This window comes from Anopheles stephensi, chromosome 3 (genome assembly GCF_013141755.1).
Source record: "Anopheles stephensi strain Indian chromosome 3, UCI_ANSTEP_V1.0, whole genome shotgun sequence".
Taxonomy (NCBI): Eukaryota; Metazoa; Arthropoda; class Insecta; order Diptera; family Culicidae; genus Anopheles; species Anopheles stephensi.
The window spans coordinates 40,607,174-40,621,322 of record NC_050203.1 but is presented as its reverse complement, the minus strand read 5'-3'; the positions used below and the strand labels follow the sequence as shown (position 1 = coordinate 40,621,322).

At 43.4% G+C, this 14,149-nt stretch overlaps 1 protein-coding gene across 2 annotated transcripts; it reads right to left on the bottom strand.

Annotated features, from left to right (window-relative positions):
- Window positions 1-3,948: 3,948 nt before the first annotated feature.
- Window positions 3,949-13,058, bottom strand: LOC118512019 (protein transport protein Sec24A). 2 transcript variants are annotated; one of them, XM_036055798.1, is made up of 15 exons: window positions 12,908-13,058; window positions 8,780-10,555; window positions 8,606-8,708; window positions 8,241-8,367; window positions 8,058-8,167; window positions 7,753-7,984; window positions 7,516-7,673; window positions 7,376-7,449; window positions 7,160-7,311; window positions 6,840-7,093; window positions 6,407-6,772; window positions 6,132-6,337; window positions 5,961-6,058; window positions 5,754-5,892; window positions 3,949-5,662 (listed from the first exon to the last, which is right to left on the bottom strand). In XM_036055798.1, exons 2-15 carry the CDS (start codon window positions 10,525-10,527, stop codon window positions 5,551-5,553), a joined length of 3,879 nt encoding a protein of 1,292 aa, XP_035911691.1. In that variant the 5' UTR covers window positions 10,528-10,555; window positions 12,908-13,058; the 3' UTR covers window positions 3,949-5,550. The 2 variants fall into 2 exon arrangements, with proteins under 2 accessions (XP_035911691.1, XP_035911692.1); XM_036055799.1 differs by lacking the exon at window positions 12,908-13,058 and adding an exon at window positions 11,053-11,410 and having other exon boundaries at window positions 3,973-5,662.
- Window positions 13,059-14,149: the final 1,091 nt, after the last annotated feature.

The following is a 14,149-nucleotide window of genomic DNA, read 5'->3' as shown; positions in this document are numbered from 1 at the left end:
TGACCACCAGAGATACCTCATTTGAGTTATATAACTATTATCTTCTGAAAATTAGATAGATTTTACACTCAATAATGACAAAGCTACAGCCGACCGACAACAGCAGTGATCAATCGATTTTTTTAGTTGGCAAACCTCTCTTAATTCTGTAACCAGGATGAAATGCCAACTCAAAATCGTACCGGCCACAAATACGAACATAGCAACAGCCATAGTTGAGCTTCCAGCTACCGTCAGTGTGTCTGGGAAGGGGTGAAAATCTTTGTTGTGAAGTGCAGCAGATATTTTCATAAGTTTAAATATTTTATTAAAAGCAATACAGCTAGGACGTTCCACTCGATTTAAAAAAAATGTATTAATTTTGTATTTACAAATGTTATTAAATTGTCGGTCTTCACTCGGCAGGACCGGAGCTCAAATCCCATGCAACCCGCCTCCCCATATGCAGGACTGACCAGCTACGGCTAAAATCAAGCCACAGGAAACCAGAAATGGCAGGACGAGATCTTTCGAGGTTATAGGGCAATTTTTTTTTTAATTTTGATACCGTTAAATTATGTAAACATATTTTTTCTATGGACAATACTGCGCAAACCATCATACTTATATTATAAATAAAATAAATATTGTGCCAAAAAATAGCAAATTAATCTTAAATATTCGTTTACAGTTATTTTACAAGTTGAAAATTTACAAACATTATAAATTCATTAATTCGCGACAAATCACTACAACATGAATCTTCTCAAGTCAAGAATATTGAAGAAACTGTCAAAAACCTGTAGCGCAAACAAAAATGCATGGGAAATTGAAAAAAAAACACGGCACGGAACGGAACGATAAAATAAACTGCGGAACAAAAAGAAAAATATATAGGAAAGAGTAAAAACCACAGGACGAAACCCAATACATATGAGAAAGCTTCAACATAACTACGCAGTATATGTACTGTAATCCCAGAACTCTAATACGCCTCTGAGACATGGGCTTTGTTCAAAGCTTATGTATCATTTCAACTGAAAAGAAATATATAAAAATAAAAAGTTCAGGTGCGGTCCGGTGACAGACGCGACAGCGGCCCCAGTCTTCATATGGCATGACCGGGGTTCAAATCCCATCCAAACCGCCTCCCCGTTCGCAGGCCTGTCCACTTTACTACGGGTAAAATCAAGTCACAGAAAGCCAGTAATGGCTGGCCGAGGCCTTTCAAGGTTGTAGTGCCAAGAAGGAAGAAGAAGAGAAGAAGAAGATCAGGTGCTTTGACTACAGACAGGCAAGATACTTTTGTACTTGTGTGATTATAAACTAATCAAAAACAAGTGCTTGTATTTAAAAAAGCTCTTTCTTGCTGTTTTCTTTTCTTTCTTTCGAGCTGTTTTCTTGTATTCGTGGACCGTTAACCTTTTTATTGGGCATTACTGCTAACCGCCATGCATCAAGTACCAGGCGCCTCCACCTATATCTCAGCTAAAAAATGTTCCGGCAACTAACTGCTAATGTGCGAAAACCGATGATCAGACAACATCGAAAAAAAAAACTTTAGCAGCTGCCAGCCATCTAATTGTAGGAATAATCCAACCCATTACATTTGCTTGAGTAAAGCCCCAAGGAAAATCGTAATTTATTAGGTCTGGGCAGTTGTATCTCGAATGGGTTGACTGTGAAGTACGGAAGTTGGGACTGACTTTAAACACAAGCCATCCAAAAAAAAAAAGGTGGCGATTAAACAAAATGCTATTACAAAACTTGTAATTCGCTTAGAGCCAGTCAAAGCCTAGCCGAAACAATTATGACGTACTACTGTGGTTCGTATAACCCCCCCAAAAAAACGATTGATGTTTCAATCACCCACCTCCTTTGTTCCGAAGCATGGTCAATTTTTTCTACAAGCAGTACTCGTATGTCAATTATAACTTTTCCAAAAAGGAAAGCATAGACTGTGGCACTCAGCCTCCCTTTCCCGCGAGAGGGAAATGAAGTGAGACCGTCGAACATTAATTGATTTAAACGGTGCCAAAAATAGCGGATGGGTCAATTTACTAGAAAGGCCGGGCACAAAGCGCGTCAATTTGATGAAGAGATAATTATCGGCTATTACTGGTAATTGGTTGCGACGTGCGTTTATCATCGGACCTGATTGAATTTTGATAGAGCAGCGGGTGAACGAGGGATGTACTACGGCGCACAATTATTTTAGGATCATTTTTTGAAGGATACTCTGGGTCATCCGTTTTCTCGTACAGGTTGTGTCGTTATTCATCGAGAACATTTTGAGATTTCTTTGGAAATAATTTTCACATAGGAACACTCGTTTAAATTAAACAGCTTTAACGAGCTATCCCACTTTATCGGGATCGTTCCACGTTACATGCATACGAGAGATACGGGTTTCAAAATCATTCACCATTTTCTCCGTATCGATCATGGGGGAATCTATTTTTGCGCCAGATTATATGCTCATTGGTAGCAACCGTTTCACGGTTGAATCCGTTTCTTTTCAAGCCCTTTTTTAGGGACACACACATACACACACCAAACGGGATCTTCTGAGAATCAGGCAAGAATATTGGTTCGATTATTCGATGGTTCCGCTTGGGCTCGATCACAACCCAACATGCCGTGCATATTACCATGGCTAAGCGATTGAAACATAGAAATATATTCCCCAAAGTTCCATTGACCTCTCTCCGGTACTGTTTTGTCATGGTGCTTGTTCTGCTTAACATCCAACGTCCAATTTATTCTGGTATTAGGGCAAATATACCTTGCTACAGGCGTCGCCTGTTGGACGGTTAAGTTGACATCACTAAATGGCACGATAATCACCGTGATTATTAATGGTTCGCGCATGCCGATGAATATTTGATAAAGGGTCATAAATTACCATACCGGTCAAAGGCGTACGGGCGTTGGGAAGTTGCGTGAGGTCTCGCCATTGTTGGGGGAAAGTAAACTTACAATGATTAGCATTTTGATCAGCAATTAAGTTTTTTTTGTAAAATTCTGCCACACCTGCATCACGAGAGGTTTAGAGGAAATTATAAATACTTTCTGCAATATTTCAAAATTGATAGTCAATAAGATGTGGAACATCAAACCTGTAACTACATAATAAAAAGTCAAGAAAATAATTACCTTCCGTTCCTGAACTGTTTTCCGTCTACTCCGTCGGTAGCAAACAAGCAGAGGCAACAATGTTTAATTGCCCGGCCAACAAGCATTGTGTTACATCATATTTTCTCAGCTGCAATTTCGAGGTCAGGTTTTCCGATATCGTTAAAATTTCGTTCCACCTGTGCTGTATGGACTGCACTGGCACAACGAAGCACTGAAATTCGATCTCGATGCCGTTAATCATAAGCTGCCCTGTACTCCAAACAGTCATCGGCATGCAGATAGTAGAGCTAGTATCTCCTATCGTCATCCTCGTAGTAAGCAACAGGTGTTAATTAATCTCTGGCATGCACCCACACCACACCGTAATTGGTCGTTCCAGGTGCCGCAACACTGTGGTAATCAAGGAGACCACTTAAAATTACCGGAGACGGAATGGATATTGCGTTGTTATCCAACCATGGAAAAGCTCAACAAACTGTGCTGACGCATCCTTTGGCGATTTTCGTACTCGAGATGTATCCACGAATGAGAGTTGGTGTTGGTTGCGTAGCTAGCTTTCTTGATCCATTTTACTGATTAAAATTTCATCCTTTTTTGAGCAAGGACATAACATTCTACGACGCACCTACGGGAGCACGTATTGATTTTTGAAGCTAAGAAGAGGAAAGAAATAATGAATCAACATACAAGCATTTTTGAGTATTTGTTATAACCAAATTCTACTAAACTTTCTACATATTGAATGGTAAAACAATTTTTAAGAGATTCGGATCAAAGCTCTTGTTCTTTGCAAACAGTTCTCAATATTTTCTTAACAATAAGCCGCTATCATTATTATCCCGAAAAGATGCGATGATCGATACTTTATCTCAAATTTATAAGCCTTATGTGATAAAGATATACAGTACACCAAATGCGCCAGCTAATCCCATATTTATATAACCAGCCCCCTTCGCACTGTAACTAGCAAACCGTGAAGAAGCGATTCTTCGATTCACATTCGCTCAGTGTGTGTTCTTTTCTTTTTTCACTGCACTATATGCTCAAACTGGACGGCTAAACCGAACTACGCAACACAAATTAAACACAACGCTAACGTATAAAAACCGAAAGGATGATAACGAACGGTAGGATAATCACTTTCACTCCAGCTGCCCCAACACGAACACGATTCTCCTCATTCAACAGACAGCTTATAAAGAAATAGCAAATGAGCGCATTATATGCGTCTGTTAAACACTCGTTGAAGTTTGCAACACTGCTACAGGCAAACAATTTAAATAATGTTGACTGTGTGAATCTCATCATCCACAGCAGACCTTTTTTTGGATTAAGCAACCCGAGGCATGAAAGATTCCCTCAACTGAATTTATCTTCACGATACATGCAATTTATAACGTACAGAAAACCCATTATTTTAGATTCCTACAGATTAGGGGACAAGTGTTCTTACGTTTCCCCAAAAAAAGAAGGTCTATTCTACCAACTCAAAGACGAAAACAGGGACACGGATTACCTTTAGTTTCGGGTAATGTTTATCCATCATACAACGTCTGAGAGCCGGACCTATCTGATGTATTAGATTGTAAAGTTGGCTAGAATCATTTTGCATACCTATCTGCCCACCTTCGTCTAGTGTTCGATTTTCCGTAGAACTTCCGTCTAGTGTTGGGAAAAACCGTTTTCAATTACCTACGCGCGAGCGAACTAAACGATCGATACCTGTCTACTCTTTCCGCGCTAAAATTGCTACAACAATCGGGTTTTGCATATAACAATCGGGTTTTGGTTCGTTGGTGTGTGCCATCCGGAAAATTCGTTTATTTGTTATTTATTGTTTCCTAAATTAAAACTAGGATATCATACTTGCCACACGCACACACGCACATACACTAGCTACTATCCTTAATTGCCGCGACGAGACGAAAGTGGCTGGATTTCAGTGTTACTGGCTCTGCACTCGCCTGTCTCGTCGCGTATCTGTTGTTCCATGTTTTAAATATTTTTGCTAACGGTGTGCACACTCACTGTCCAACCACCACACGAACCATTATTATTGGGATTATAGATCAACCTACACTAAAGCGGCGTACACACTCATTTTACTAGCTCGATCAGTTTGAGTGAGTCCGAAACTGCTGTTTCAACAGAGATGCGGCTTTATTCTATCTCAAGAATTTTTTTAAAAATCGATCCAGACACCTTCTGCCCTCGGTTCGTTCTGTAGTCAAAGAACTGGTATTAGTGGAAATAATAACATTACGCTCTCCTGTACACACCACGACGCCTTTTGGAGTAGTACTTTCAGCATAGTGTAATTTATACATACACACACACGATGGGGGGGCGATGGGTTTATTTGCAAACAGTTGTTACCATCATGTAGCAAAAACCCGTTGATCCAGTTGAAAGCAGGACACTTGTTTGGGGGGTTTACTTTACCTGTGTACTTAAGTGCTGCAAGAACTCATAGTACGACAGCGAATTTGGATTGCGATCATCTACGAACTTTTCAATCATCATCGATCTAAATTGGCTAGTATCACTGCAAAGAGACAGAGAGAAAGAGAGAGAGAGAGAGAGTAAGAGCAATTAACAAAGGAAAAAATAACACAATGGCCGGTTCGTTCCCTTACCGAATCACTTGCACATAGGAGGTGTACGGTTTCTCGTCATTAACAATATCCAGGAAATTCAACAATGCCTGACTTGCTTTCGTCTCCCGGCTGGGTAGATCAATGCAAAAATCAGGTATTTCGGCAACTGAATTATATCCTGCAATATAAATTGAATGCGTTAATGTAGTGTTTGCAAAGATGTACAAACAGCCTCCGCGCACTTACCTAAGATATCCTGTATGATGCTAGATGCCACATTAGAACCAATATAAATATACATGTAAGGGCCGCAATCGAGCAAAAACATCGATCGAGAGTCTAGCCTACAGATGGTAAAAAGGGGAAAACGGGGTTACAGAATGTTCCCAAACATAACCGACTGGCCCGCGAACTTACTTCTCTGCTGATAGCTGTAACCGCATGGGCTGCAATGTGTGCCCATCGTCCACATAACCATTGTTTCCGGTCACGAACAAGCAATCTAATAGATAGAAATCCGGATAGATGTAACGCATGAGCTGATCCAGCGGAAGCGACTTCATTTCACTCATAGCAAACACACGATCGTCCAATCGCGTGCTGGTGCCGGTTCGAAAAGCGGGCTACAATAAGCGACAATCGTTAAGAGTAAGGTACTGCCACTGTTCCAGTGAAAAGTGCACCACACTTACATGCTTCAGCATAGCCAAAATGTACAAAGGCAACAGTCGCAGATTCTCTGGAACCATCAGCTTGCTTGACGTTTGTGCCAGATTCTGCACCATCCTAAACGCGCTTATTATATCGACGGTCGCATTAATAAAGGCATCTCTGGCATCTGACAGGCTTGAGGTAACGGAACGGTCGACCGCCATCTTTGAGAGTAACCCCACGATGCACTGTGGATCGGCCGCGTACATCACCTCCGACAAGCTTTCCGTAACCGGTATGCAAAGCGTGTGGACTCGAATGCGCCGTTCGGCCTTGCTGCTCGTGTACAGCAGCGCCGCTTGGAAGCAAACCGTTTTTATTTTCGACAAACTTTCTTCGTACGTTATCTGCAACGAAACGATGCGTTAGTGTGTTGTTGTGCGCTTTGGGGTTGTCGGATTCGATCTGTCTTACCTGCATTCCAAACCCGGCGTCTGGGTTCACATTCGGCAGGGATAGTAAATCCGTCGAGCGGACGAAGAAATTGCCGTGGAATGTGTGTATTGTCAAACCACGCGTGCAACGTACACGCATCACCGCCTCAAACCCGATCTTTCGCGTCAAATATCGCTCGAGAGACTTGCGAAGCGTTTTCACTAGCTGCGGCTTAGTTTCGCTGTACAGCGGAATATGATGCATGCACCCGCCACTAAATTTACTAATGCCAGCTGGAAACGAAATAGAACGATGTTAGTATCGACACTAAATCAACCAACCTGTGAGTGAACACTTACAAATCGTGGCTAAATCACAGTATTGACTATTTAGTAAAAATAAATCCACAGCAATCTGCTGACCGGAGCACTCCAATGCCAGCCGTTTGTAGAAATCGGTGGCCGGTCCCAAATGGGCCACTTCCTTCGACGAACGGTTGTTTGGATTTTCCCTGCAAATACAACAATACCAATTAACTATTAACATCCCCTTCCGTGGCGACCCGCTTTCCGTACCTTGATTGCAGAGCGCCTGGACCATAGTTTGGTAAACACGTTTGGAACACTGTGACACGTCCACCGGAGGCACTCTGCGGGAAACGTTAGAAATTACGTCTAAATCCATCGCACTGGTTTTCTAACAGGCTCACACTTACCAACATCTTGTAAGCAACTTGCAACGCAGCTCCCAAAGCGCTGTGAGTGTCGTGCGTGTGTTCGAAGCGCTTCGGCAGCTGCTTCAACAGCTGCATGATCATCTCCTTGCACTCCTTCAAATTCACTAGCAGATTGTCCGGATACGGAAGAAAAACGTCTGCACCACAAAAAAACAGAGCAAAAAGGTTGTCAGTTTGGATTACACCAAAAAAGAACCTCCATGCATGATAACTTACCTTCCACGTCCAAAACCGTCACCTCATGCGGTTGATTGTATTCTTCGGAAATGTTGTAAAAGTGGATAGCACTGTTGTACGCAATGAAACCGACCTGTGTACGTGCATCTCCGGGCAAATTTTCCAGGTGTTCCATCAGGGTATTGCAAACCGTGTACAGATAGCCCGACTGCTGCGCTAGCGATGAGACGTCCAGCAGGAACAAATAGATTGCCGGTTGTGGTGGACGCAGCTGAAAAGGAATCGTGTGTGCCACAGTTTTACTAATTGTCTCCACTTTTCTGCAGTTTTTTTAATCAATTTACCATATATTCTGATGGTGCGATGAATTCGATCGTGCTGGATTTGATCTCAGGCCTTCTGGTTGGATCTCCGTAGGTCTTGGTGACCGGATCGTACTGGAACTCTTCCGGCACTGTGTATAGCATACAGAAAGGGCAATTAATATTTGTAGCGAGCAACATGTTCGAAAACAAATTAATACTTACGATCGTTGGTGCGATAGCATAGATTGCATTGCCACTTTTTACTATCGGAAAAGAACACGAACGGATTGATGTACGTTCGACAAGTTTTGCAGCGCACGATTGAATTGCAGGAAATGACGGGTAAGTTCTGATATAAATAAACACATGGATTAGGTTAAATATAGTGTTGAGGCAATATTTTTCAGTTGAAGCAAGTTTGGATTTAATGCGTTATGCATTGTTAATTTAATGAGCAATCACTGAATTACTTTGACTGCTCGAAATGTCACCAATTGCCGCAATAGCCGATTTCGTAGCCTTCATTTGAAGGAGCCTCGTTTCAACTGAGATTAGCTGTTATTCATTCCTTTCTTCGTTTTACTTACATTTAGATCTCGGAACGGATGGATCAACAATCCCAGCGGTAAACGTGATTTCTGCAACAGTCCCAACGATTCCGGTATCTTGTTGAGAGTGCAGCGGAATATACTGTCAAGAAAAGCAAAGCGAATAAAACGTTAGAATATGACTATGACGAGGTAGACGAACTAAACACTCACTCTGGATTACAGTTGGCCGAGCTTTGCAGTGGATTCACCAAATGTATGGCCGGTGGAGTAACCCGATCGGTGGGTAAAACGTTGCGATTCTGCAGCAAATCAATCGCGTTGGTACCCCACAAACTGTTGAAACCGCTGCGCACAACGTTCCGCGAGTAGTCCCTCGGGTATCCACTGTCGTCGTAAGCGGGCTGATGCTTGTTCTGCTCGTACGGTGGACGCTGTTGCTGATGCTGCTGTGGATGCATCGGTTGTTGTGGTTGCATTTGTGCTTGGTGTAATTGTTGTTGTTGCTGTTGCTGCTGCTGGTACTGGAACTGCTGTTGTTGTTGCTGCTGATACTGGAGCTGTTGTTGTTGCGGCTGCTGAGACTGCATCGGCTGTTGCGCTATACCACCGGTGTAAGTGTTCTGCGGCGGCTGCGGCGGCGGTACCTGTCCACTGTTCGCTAGCGGAGTCATATTTGCTGTCGGGGGATACAATGGCCTTTTGTTTAGCGGTTGTCCTATACTAGGTGTTGACGTTGACGCATTTCCAGCGGGAGGTGGTTGTGATGTGACGGATCCAGCATGGTTTACGCTGGGCGGACCATTCGTAATTGGAGGACCGTGGAGCATTGAAGGGGGAGCCTGTTGTTGTTGTTGTTGTTGTGGTTGTAGTGGCTGCGGTGGTTGCACTTGTTGTTGCGGCGGCTGTTGCTGCAGCTGTTGTGGTGGTGGTGGTAGTGGCTGTGATTGTTGTTGAGGTTGTTGATATTGCATATTCGTAGGGGGTGGCAAATGACCATAAGCCCGATGATTCATTCCAGTTTGGGTGTTAACGTTTGGCCCTCCTGTCTGTCCACTGTTTCCATTAGTCATTGGTGTTTGCATTTGCTGCTGGTGCTGCTGGTTCGGTTGAAGCGGAACGGGCCCAACAGGTTGCGAAACGTTTCCCATTGCCGGCGGCCGCTGCAGACTAAGATCCTGAACGCTTGCCGTTAACTTTTGCACCGCTTGCTGCTGCCCGCCAAGTACCGTCGGGCCGGTAAGCGTTGGTGTCGAAGCGTTCAGTGGCGTCGACATTCCCGATGCACTTTTTGGTGGCGTGTTCACGAGATTGATGCCACCTGCGTTCATCTTCCCGCTGGCCCAATTATTGTTCGGACTGAGACCGGCTGCCGTCGGTCCGCTTTGCAGCGACTGAGACACGGCCGGTGGTGGTTGACTTTGACTAGATGCCATTGGCGGAAGATTGTTGTTGTTGGGACCATTGGTTGCGTAACCACGAGTAGCCTCGGACAATGCTAAAGCCGTCCTGGAAGCACCGGACATGGGTGGCATCTGTTGGGTGGGTGCTGCACCTCCCAATGCCGGCGACGATGTACGTGACGACGTGGCACTGTTCCCATTGGTAGCTGCCCAATTTTGAACCCAGCTGCTGTTTGTGCCTGGTGGAGGCAACTGATTTGCAGCTTTTGCAGGTCCCCCTGCTGCAGCCACAGTATTCATTGATTGGGTTAGTTGACTGTTTGCTATCGGGGGCGGCGGTCCGTTAGAAAGCATCGGTCCTTTGGATGGATTCGCTGGATCAACTCCTCCTCCTGGTCGACTGGCATGGTATTGTTGATCTTGACTTTGCTGTTGCTGTTGTTGTTGCTGATGCTGTGGCGGCTGCTGTTGTGGAAACTGGTGCTGCTGATTTTGGCCGTTGGAAGAATGTGGGAAACCATTTGGCATTCCATAATATTGTGGTGGATAAGACATCATCCAAATGTAATAGACGGTTTATTGCTCCCTAAAAAAAACCAAAAGATTACATTAATAAGTAAAACGTTCATATTTTTTCAGTCGGTTCAAAAGCTTAATCTATAGAGAAGAATCACATAGTGATTCCTACCTCAATATTGCTATTATATATTGCACACCAATCTCAAAAACATACGGATGCTCTCTCTATCGCTCTCAACATGACGCATCCAATTGAAGCGCCATAGCTTCGGTACGATTATATTTTAATATAAACAAGGCATTTTTCATGAGGTGAAAAACAGTACAAAAAAACAGGTCCGGAGTGCGAGTGCTGCATTCCATCATCAACATAAGCACACACGTGCGCCAGTAATTACAAGTTCAATACCAATATTTCAAAGTCAGCAACGCACACACACACACCAACACACGTAACAGTGGCCACTCGCAAATATGTTTAATACCATTAACGTTTTTTTTTTAGTCTTTGCTCTCACCACTACAGACGACGGGAACTACTACTTAGCCCATGATATTTCTAACCTGCTCAAGATAACCGAGACTGCGATTCAAGGTTCACAAGCGAATGCGTTAAATGAACTGCCTTCAACCCGCATGGACGGAACGGACAATCGTCACGGCCGCTGTTTACAATGACTCGGTGTTTCCAAAAGCGTTACTACGATCGGGCGGATCGTCGTCGATCGTCTCTTATCAAGCGAAAGCGTAGCGTACCAATCTAGAGACCATTTGCCACAATTGCTATCCGTTGCTGGGTTGCTTCACTTATGATGCACTTTTTCTCCGTTTCCGAGCGAGACGCACATGTCTGGCCACGTGTCTCGAGAGCAATAATACAAGCAAGCACCTAATTCGTGTCAACGTCACGTAAAACTTTGCTCTGAAGATTAAAAGACAGTCATTCTTTTGTGAACAGACGAAACACTCAAGTTGGATGTTTTGAAGAGTAGATGGGGAAAATTAGTTCTCTTCGAAGTCCAAATGATTTCCTAGCGTTGGAAATAATTTCTGGCTTCAAATAAATTAAATCCGGATTTGAATTCTCTCGTTTCTTCAAATTTATGTTACAACCCAAAAACAAAGAGCTAAAAGAAGTAATTCAGGCACTTGACATGTTCCAAGATAAGAGATGTGTAGTGATAAATGTTCGTTGCTCTATCTTCGTGGCAACGGTAATGGCCTGGTTGAAAGAAATTTTCTATCATAGGTGGCTGTGAGCAACTCAGAAAATGGTACTTGCCAAACTTTGAAGCACAGAATAAGCCACCTTTGGTTATCTGTAGTTCATCATGAAAAAGCTTTATTTAGGTAAGATTTAAAACATTTAAGGGTAATTAAAAAGGCTTTAACGATTAGCTGAATCATCGTGAGATGACGCACGGTCGTGCTGCTCGTTGCTTCTTTCAATTTCGTAAAGCAAGTGTGTTCCCAGCGCTCCATCCACAAAAATGCATTAATTGAATCTATTTAACCACAACCGAATCTAGTACGCTGAATGCTACGATTTTGTGAATGAGCGAGAGAGAGTAAACGACGTTGGCGCAGAAATCCGGAACATTCACTTGTCCACACGCTGGAGGCCAATCGAATCGAAACAATGCAACACAGCACACGCACTCGCTCCGATCTTCATTCAATCCACCGCGTCCTTCGACGATGTTAATGACCCAATTTGTACTGAAGAAAAAAATATGTTTCCTTTATCATCGCACGCGCACACAAACACTAACACGCATACACACAATCAGAGCAGGCATTGAACCAGTATCGGCTTGTGACGAAGGCCGAAGGAAAACCCAGCGGGATTACGAATCCACTCTGGTACGAGGACATTTCTTTGAATCCAAGCAACCATCAGCACCAAACTATTCGGGCCATTCCTTTCAGCGCATTAACTCGTTTAACCCTCGGTAGACAACAGCACACAAACACACGTTCGCACGGACACAAATCGCCACGGTACACCATCCCAAAGCTCATCTCCATTCAAGGAACTGGTGCAAAGGTAACAAATGCCCTACTCAATCAATGAGCGTTTGGCAGGGGCATTTGCTGAGGGTTTTTTTGCACCCTGTACTCGCACCTAATACGCACTACACACAACCGAGCTGCGTCACGGTTTCGAGAAAAGGCTAGCACTTTCCGTACCATACGAAAAGAACCACTCTCACTTCCAACTCATCGCGAACCGAGCTGTTTTTCGTAATCATTTTACATTGCCAATCAAAAAACCGTACCCCAGGCTACACCAAACGCACCAAAAAGCAAATTGCAGCTCAGTTCACACCTTCACCGTTTCCGTCCTGCTTAAGCCTAGACTTTTCCCGCATTGTGCACACCGCTGGACATGATTTACGAGATTTTGTGAATTGCTTACGTTTATTAGCTAACGTGGCGAATGATTTTGAAGAAAACTACTATCCCCGACCTGGCCACTATCAAAGAAAAGTATGCACCACCGATTTCCCGAACTGCGCGAAGGAGGAAAAGATGCGAAAGTGCTTTTTGACAAGTACGTTACGTGGCCCACCGTTTGACGTTGTCACAGCTGTCAAATTTCTTCGATTCCCAAGTAACGCGGAACGATCAAACCAAAGTGTGTGTAGCAGAGATGGTGAAGCAAGAACGATTTGGGAGGCTAGAGTAGAATTTTAAAATGCGGATAAATATATTGTTGTTTTGATTTTTACTTAAACGATAAGCTTATCACAATGTTCGCGTTTGTTTTGGTGAACAAAAGAGTACAAAGTTTTATCGAAACAGCTAAAAATTAAAAAATCGTACTTTTCTGCTGCTTAAGAACTGATTAAAGGCAAATTAAGCCTCGGTTGAGTTTAGCGTCTATTTTAATAGAAGAAGAAACTTGGTCAATCTTTGAAGCTACTTCCAGACGACAACTACCTGTTATATGCGGATGATGATAACGTATTTAGACAAATATGGGAACCTGAGGACAATGCTGGACCTCATTGAGTTTAATACTGGTTTAATAGCAGGTGTAAGCGCAATATCTGCATGTGCAAAAGTCACTTTCAGCCAATCACGTGCTCTAGCAGTTTTCAATTACGCGCTGAACGGACAGTACTTCGAAAGACAACAATGTGTTAAGGATCTGAACGTTTTTCCTGATATAAGGCTCTTATTTAAACAACAGCTCGTTCACATCTTTTCAAGGTGTAGCCTCGGGCTCATTATAAACATGAAACATGAGCTTCGTGATCCGATGTCGATAAAAACGCTTTACTGCTCCTTTATTCGGTCAGTTATGGAGTACGTCAGGGCAAGATTTCTCCGTTGCACTCCGTTCCTGGGATGACCGTCTTGAATACAGGACCAGGTGTCTGATACTTGAACTGCCCCCTCTTAAAGAGCGCCTTGAGCAAGCACAGTTTTCGTTCATCACACGGCTCCTGAACGGTAGCATCGACGGTCCAGCGCTATTCACAGCTATAAACTGATACGTGCCAACCAGATCACTCCGCACTCCAGCAATGCTGGCAATCATCGAATCACGGACCTGCTTTGGTTATCGTGCTCCGTTTCTACAGTTTCATTCTTTGGCTCTTAAAACTCTTGGCATTCCATTACTGGCTTCTTTGACTTTGTTGTACCAGTAGAC

Excerpts from the sequence above, each read along its gene's own strand:
- LOC118512019 (XM_036055798.1), bottom strand. The coding sequence starts at position 10,527 with ATGATGTCTTATCCACCACAATATTATGGAATGCCAAATGGTTTCCCA. Across the intron at positions 7,985-8,057 it reads TCGCACCATCAGAATATATG|CTGCGTCCACCACAACCGGC; the intron begins GTAAATTGATTA and ends ATTCCTTTTCAG. Across the intron at positions 7,312-7,375 it reads CCAGGCGCTCTGCAATCAAG|GGAAAATCCAAACAACCGTT; the intron begins GTACGGAAAGCG and ends TTGTATTTGCAG.